Source organism: Pteropus vampyrus, unplaced genomic scaffold (genome assembly GCF_000151845.1).
Source record: "Pteropus vampyrus isolate Shadow unplaced genomic scaffold, Pvam_2.0 Scaffold32, whole genome shotgun sequence".
In the NCBI taxonomy this organism is placed as follows: domain Eukaryota; kingdom Metazoa; phylum Chordata; class Mammalia; order Chiroptera; family Pteropodidae; genus Pteropus; species Pteropus vampyrus.
Window position 1 is genome coordinate 2,799,618 of NW_011888813.1, and position 7,834 is coordinate 2,807,451.

General features: G+C 37.7%; 1 protein-coding gene across 3 annotated transcripts in view; it reads left to right on the forward strand.

Moving 5' to 3' along the window:
• NRXN3 (neurexin 3) overlaps positions 1-7,834 on the forward strand; it is a 1,427,156-nt gene that overhangs the window by 1,390,782 nt on the left and 28,540 nt on the right. For 2 of the 3 annotated variants that reach the window (XM_023528802.1, XM_023528803.1), the window contains one exon: positions 5,231-5,259. The exons of the other annotated variant lie outside the window; for it this stretch is intronic. In XM_023528802.1, coding sequence (XP_023384570.1) covers positions 5,231-5,259 — 29 coding nt within the window. The remainder of the gene's footprint in view (positions 1-5,230; positions 5,260-7,834) is intronic. 3 annotated transcript variants of the gene reach the window in all.

Consider the following 7,834-nt stretch of genomic DNA (forward strand, 5'->3'; position numbering starts at 1 on the left):
TACTTAAATAGCGCTGAAAACCCTCCATTGGAGAGTCTGCTTCCATCTTAGCTCTGAAGTAAAGAGACCCACTTTTTACTCAGGGATCATGAAAGCTGACAGTATTATATTGCCAAGTGTTCACATGTGTCTGGTCAATCACCCAGAGCAAAGCTTGGCAAACCTTTTCTGTAAAGGGCCAGAGAACAAATATTTTAGACTTTGAGAGTCTTATACTTCCTGTCATAACTTCTCAGCTCTGACATTGTAACACAAAGGCAGCCGCGGACAATACATAAATGAATGAATGTGGCTGTGTTTCAATAAAACTTTATTTTAAAAAGCAGGCATCAAGCTAGATTTGGCCCACACCCCCTCGTTTGCTGACCCTTAATCTAGAGAAATCTGATAGGTTAGGAATTTGTAATCTTTTTTTTTTAAATAGATGAATCCTTCTATTTTATAGTCAATCTTACTAAACATTTGTTTTCCACTAAGCACATGAGACCACAAAAGCTGTGATAGGACATTAAAAGTGTCTTTCTCACCATTGTTTTAAATATGCCATCATCTCAGATATAAAACACAATAAAACAAATAGTCGTATAGACAGCCAGACAAGCGAGTCCACCTGTCCCTGTAAGTCAGCAATGAGAAAGGGGAACAGGGCAGCTGGCAGCAAGGGGACACCAAGAGTGCGTCCTGATGACGATGTCTCTGTCATCATCCCTGGGGGCCTTGCCCCTCTGCATGCATAGCTGCTATATAAAACTCTCCCCTTTAAATTCCTAAGTCAGTGAACCTTCCACACACCTGCTGCCTGAAATATCATGAGAAAGTGTTACCAAGGAAACTGGTGGTGGGCTGCAGAAAGGCCCTTGGCTGTTACTTGCCACAATCATCTTCGTCACCAAAAAGAACTGAGAGAGCTGTCCCAATCCCAACAACCAAAAAATATGGGTCCAAGATTACATCAAGAAATCCAGCCCGCCTTGGCTCCCAACCAGGACCGTGGCCCAGGTTAAATCTAGTAGATCCTAGAAAGGCCAAGCCCAGCTCCTCAACTCCCCGGGATGGCCAGGCCTCGGCGGAAGCCCAAGTTCAGGAAAGAAAGGTGTGAGCCTATGGAAACGCAGGCAGCCTTGTGGTCTGAATGACAGAGTCACATTCCGAGAAACGAGCCAGTGATCCAAAAATAAAAGTATTTCAAATATTTTTTCAATGTTTGGAGAAAATGCCAGAGTTAAGGGAGTTAAGGAAACATACCATTGTGAACACACGGTGAAACATCTCTTACATCCTTCTCCGTGCTCTGCTTTCAGTCCCTCTCCTCATCGCCATTCTAAATAATTACATCCAGCTTCCAACCTGTTAAGCCATCTCTGGCCTCTGACTCCTTTTTTCTATATCTTTTTTTTTTTTTTCTACTATTCTTTTCTTTTAAAACATAACTTTTTCTCAGCAGACCAGGGTGGGAATATTGACATGCTTGTGATTTTTGTCCCTTTTGCCTTGCCGAGATTTTGCTAGATCCTCCTGAGATTTGGTCGTGCCCCCAGGTGGCATGGGTACAGAGAGCTCTGGAACAAAAAAGAGGTGAGAATCTCTGCCTCCTACACTAAGCTTTTCAAGGCAGGGAAAGGACAGTGGAGTCGGTTGGGGATAGAAATCTTCATCCAAAACTCAACCATTCAGTAAAGAAATTTTCCTTTATTGACAACTTGAGAAAATATATATATATAAAACCAGGATCCTCTCCCCCCAGCTTGTACCCCACAGTTTTCTGTAAGAACTCGCTGTTTTGCCCTTCCTTTTGCAAATCTGCCCTTTGTACTCCCTGCCTCTACCGGGTGCGGGCTGCATTCTCCCAGCTTTCAAGCCTCTTTGGCAGTAGCCTCCCTGAACTCGGGCCCACATATTGTGTCACAGCCCAGTAATTCTTCTCCGAGCCTTGGCTGTGGGTTCCTAAGCTGACAAATGTCTAAATGACTGAGATAAGATATTTGCAACCTGCTGAGAACCTCTCCTTTCTCTGTACTTTCTGATTTGTAGCTTTACAAGTTTTGTGGGGAAAGGGAGAAAAACATTCTCAGTGACACAGGCAATGAACAGGGTGGACAAAATTGAAGGGGCACAATACATTGGACCCCTTCCTGCATTGTGGGCAAAAGCATTTATTTCTATCTTAGTCTTCTGAATGTCAGAGGTAAGAGATTATACAGTAGGGCACAGGAAGGAGACTCCTATGTCCTGAGGGGAGTAATGTGTTCTACCACCTGGCAGCAGTTTAGACAGGAACAGGCTATGAAAATACAAGTCCAGAGCCATGTTTAGCATTACTGCAAAAGTGATTTGTTACTTAAAGATTTCATTTTATAAATTAATGCTTAGTCCCTTTGGCATCTTTAACATTAAAAAATGTGAGAAAAAATACAAAAGACCCATACACGAACATCAGATAAACTGTGAAGCCAGATCCTAATGTATCCTAACCCCAGAAGGAGCACAAGAAGAACTTTTAGAAGCCAGGATGCTAAATAATAACATTTTAAGCTTTCTCCATTAGCAAGGCCCCCTGGTGTGGTATCGTGCCTGGAGATGTAAGGCTCTCAACTATGGCTCAAAAAGGAAGCCAAAAAAAAAAAAAAAGTAGAATAGATGAAGCAAGGAAGCAAGAACCAATGTGCCACGAGAAGGGACTTTGGTGGCAGGAAGTGCAGGGTTTAGCTTTTTAAAGAATGTAATTTGGAATTGGCATTTTAATATGCCTCTGAGATCAGAGAGATTATAGAAAATAAGAGTAAAACAAGGGTAAATTAAGTACTATTGATGACCTGATAGGGACATAACAAGGTGAGGTCTCAACTTCTCTGTCTCTCATTATGCTTGTGATAGCCTGGTCTTTTACTATGTGGTTGCTTGGCTTGTTTCCTTATTTGTGTGTTTGCTTCTTTATTTCTTTAATTATTTACACTTAGTCATTACTTGCTTTTCCTATAAAGCAAAGAGGCAAACTCTGGCCCCAGGGGCTGACTGGGTGACATGAATAGGTGAAATAGACCAGGTTTGACACAGTCAGCAGAACTCTGCTGAATTGGGGAGAACATGGCCTCATGTAACAGCATTCAAATGAAATATTTTTAAAACATTGAAAGAAAGATAGACCCTATGAAAGTCAAACAAGACACGACAATGAGATACGCCATGTTTTAATTCTATTTTTTTAAATTCCTTTTGATGTGATACCATCTTAAAATTTGAAGAATGTGCTCTCTGTAAGATTCCTGGTTAAGATATCATTTGGTGATATTGAATATCAAATTAAACAGCAATTCCTCTTCCCATACAGTTAAAGGCCTTTTTTTTTTCTTTTTACTTTTACTATAATCTTAAAATTTACATAATACCAAGACTATAAGCTTGCAGAACTTTAAAGTTCATGGTAATGATTTAGTTTTAGGTGACAAACCAAATCCTACATAAGTAAATTGATTTGCTCAAGGTCACTGAACTAGTTTTTATTAGAGTCGAAATTAAATCCCAAATGTCCTAAATTCATAATTCATACCATTTTATTGATACTGTGTATTAAGTTAAAAAAAAAAAAAGCCCAAAGATTTTTATTCTTAAACTGAGATAGTACCCAACAGAGAAATCAGAAGATGTGAAAAATTCATTATTATCTTTCTACTGGTCATTGCTGCCACACAGAGAGTGTATCATTGACCCATTTAGGAGTCAGATCTATAACTCTATTCTCGGGTCGAGTCGTTAGCGAAGCCATCTAAGAGATAATGGGCAAATGGTGAAGCAGTTAGTGGGAACTGGAAGTGGCTTGTGATACAGACTCAACCAGCGTATGCTCTAGTGATGAGCTGTCAGTGATATCACCTTCCTTCAATGAAGGCAGAGTGTTAACCAAACTAAATAGTGGTTCCCAAGCTCAAATGCAAAACCAGGCTTGAGCTCTACCTGAACTTTCACTGATTCAAGGTGAAATGAGAAAAGTAAGAACAATATATTGAGTTTCCACAAAGCTAAACTTACAGATTGCCCTATATTCTGAGATTATATTTTCTGGGATTTTTTTAATAGTTAAAATCAATGCCTTTTACAAAAACAGTGTTTTGTTACTGCTATAGCATCTTTAGCAAAATAAAACTCGGCAACTGTATGTTACCCCTTCCCTTCAGGTTTTTCCATGACATTTTTCTAGTCTGTAGAAACAAATAAATGAACATACAGAAACCAGGAAAAAAAAAGAAATTTAAAGTGTTATCTATGTTGCCACACTAGGTTTAGTAGCTTCTGAAGACTGGAGGTCTTTCTAAGTCTAAAATTTTATTATAAACGAGATGATCTGAAGACCAAGCCATTTGTTTCATTGAAGTTATTATTCTAAGCCTAAGTCACTTTTAAGATAGCTTTTGAAATCTCATTACAAAAAGGACAGATTAAAGGCAGAAAATAGAATGAGAGATTTTTTTTTTAAATCTAGAGTAAATGTTTTTAGAAAGCCATAATCAGTTTATAAATATAAATAAAGTAAACTAAAATAGAAATTTCTCAGGACTCAAATCTAAGTCTAGAATTTCTTCTGATCTAAAGCTTTATAGAAAAGTAGAAAGAACTGTTGTTGGAGAGCAGAATTTGCCTCCATTTGAACTACCACAATCCATCCTTGGGTAACGAGAAGGTAAAAAACCTTAGTCCCCAACCGAAATAGAGAATGTAATCTATACTAAAGACAATTACTAAATTTGTATCTCATCTCTTCCTACCTTTTCTGTCTCTCGGGTAATCTACACCAATAACCTCTTGCATCATGAAATGTATTATCTAAGTATTGCAAATATTACACTTAATTTAGCCTAATAAGCAGCCATGCCAAGTTTAGTGAGTGTTTATTGGAAATCCTGAATCAGGTGTCCTGAATCAGGTGTAAGGATTACATTATCAGTAACAGACTTAACAGTGATCATCTCTAAGAGGAGGCCAGTGGGTGAGTTTTATTTTATTATTCTACTCCAAAGTGTGAGTATATATTACGTTTGTAATCAGGAAGAAAGTATATATACATGTACTTTTTAATGTAAAAGATTATATTAGGAGGCCAACAAGGGAAATCTTGTGAATATTTAGATCTAGGAACTCAGCCAGATGATTAATTTGAAAAAATAGTGAATCCTGCCTTTCCCAGGAGTCTGAATTAAATCAATAATATAAGGCCCTGGGAGGAAAGCTGCTGGAGGAATTCAGAGGTGATGATGATGATGATATGTAGGACTCTGTATAGCAGAGCATGCACCAGCTCCCTGAGGTCAGTCCTGTTCATCAACTGGCAAATGGTCCATGGACACACCAGGTGGTCATATAGCAACAGTAGGCACATGGTACACTGCAAGTGACCCGTTACCAGAAAGTTTAAAGTCTGTGCTTGGAAACCAGATGGGATGCGAAGTGGCCTTCAGCAGACACTTGGGAATACGACTGATTCTTTCACTCAGGCTTTAGGTGTTATGCACATCCTCACTACCTGACCAACCACCCCTCATCTGTACATCTGCTTGTTAGATATAACAAATAAATGAAAGAATGCAGTCACCAATGAGTAATTAAAAACTTTGCATTCCACTCTCTCCACCTCCCTCTCCTTCTCCCCTCTCTCCCTCGATAGGATGTCCAGAAAATTAAGCCAGATGTAGACTAATTGAGACTCTCTTCCATGTAAGGAACATCTGTCACTGCCGCTACAGAGATTGTATTAACGAATTAAAACATTTGATTACCTTTAATCCAAAAGAATGCAGCAGTCTCTTCAGTCATTTAGTTTATCAGAGTTTTCAGTCTTTTTTTTTTTTTTTCACGTGAAGCTTATGACTGTAGTCCTTCCCTGAAGCTGTGAGATCTTTCAGCAGATGGTGTTTTCTATAGCTGTACCCTTTCCCTTGGGCAAGGGGGGAAAAGCCCTCAACAAAAGCAATTTTGGAGATAGACCGAAAAGGTCTCCATGATGAACGTATTTTTAGAAACAGCTGGTAAAACAAATGGTCCAAATGTGATGCCTGGAGCATATCTATTCAAACAACAGGGTTGTTTAAAGATAAAAGCAGCCACTTTTACATATCAGAATTGGTAGTGATTTCCACACTTACTTTTAAGAGATGTGAGAGCTGACTAAGGCTTTTTGATTTCTGTTTGGTTTTCTGGGACAACTTCTTTCACTATTTTGGTTTTATTAGTATATGAATTTATCAGAACCTGCCCATCAAATTGTTAAAATTATGAATATCACAGAGATCATTTTTAATTTACATATAATGGATTTTTTTAAAAGTTGTTTTATGCTTCTAAGAATGTACCTATTTGATAGCACCTATATGCAGTCCAAAACATCATCATGGGAAATTGATAATGTACTTATCGCTGATCTTATAACCCATGTTTTGAAAAAAAGTCAGGCAATGCTACTAAAGGACAAACATTAATATTTCTAGCCAGTAAAACATCTGATTTCACCTTTCATTTGCCACATTCAGTCTGCTTTATGACCTTTCTTTGTCATGACTTCATTTGTTTACTAAATTGCTTCGTTCTGGAGCCACTGCCAAATGCCATTACACAGCTTCCTTTATCACACTGATTGGTGAGATAATTCTTTATTATATTTTTATACTAGTTCCAATTATCAAATTATATATGGATTCTTTCTGAGTCAGGTCTTGCACAAAGGCTGATTTGTTATTATTAAACTTGATAAACGGGTGTCTATCAGTTGCTGTTCACATTGGTTTTTTCCTCCACTTTCTTCACTATGGATCTATTTTCATTTTTAAAAAATGTCAGGAATAGGGCCTCAGGGAGCGTTAGTCAGTGACCACATTAGACCTAGCAAGATCTTACCCATTGGAGAAAAGTCCCATTTTAAAAAGATGTGCAAATAATCTTCACTACCTCCTTCTCCTCACCCCTCACCCATGGGACACAACGCTTACTCAATAAACGGAGCTGGGAAATTTGAAATGTCCTTCATTTTTAATTTTTTTCATTAAATATGTGAAAGAAACTGATCTTTTGTAGAACTAGACATATCTAAAAATGTGTCCTTTTGCTATTTTACCCCAAACTGACCTGCTTGCTGGATAGTTTTGATGTTATACAGGATAGTCTAGGACTGATTTTTTTTCCCCCTATTATGCCGATCTTGGAAAACATAATCACAAATACTGACTACCTAGATATCTAGATAGATAGATAGATAGATAGATAGATAGATAGATAGATAGATACACACACACATATACATATATATTTCTTTATACATTTGCACTAAAGCATCAATCAGTAATTTTCACAGATGTTTTGATGTGACAATAATTCCATATTGGGTCATAGATCCTCTAGCACTTCTCATACTGGAAATCTAACCACAAAGTCTGCATAGGTGTGTGTATTGATAAGATTGCAATTATGTATCATAGGGACACAAAATTATGTAGACAGACTTACACTTACTTCCTCAGAGACAAATTTTAAAGTCGGAGAAGAGTTTTAAGAATAGTACTTAGAACTCCCTTATGCCCTTTACTCAAGTTCACCAATTGCCACATTTGCTTATTCTCTCTCTCCCTGTGTATGTGAGTGAGTGTATAAAATTATATGCATATATACACAAACATATACCTGAGCCATTTGCGAGTATGTGTACAAAACATCATGTATATATCTAGATAGATAGATAGATAAGTAGATAGATAGATGATAGATAGATAGATAGATAGATAGATAGATAGATAGATTTAGAGATTGATTTCTCTCCGAACCACTTGAGAGTAAATTGCAGACATCATTCCCT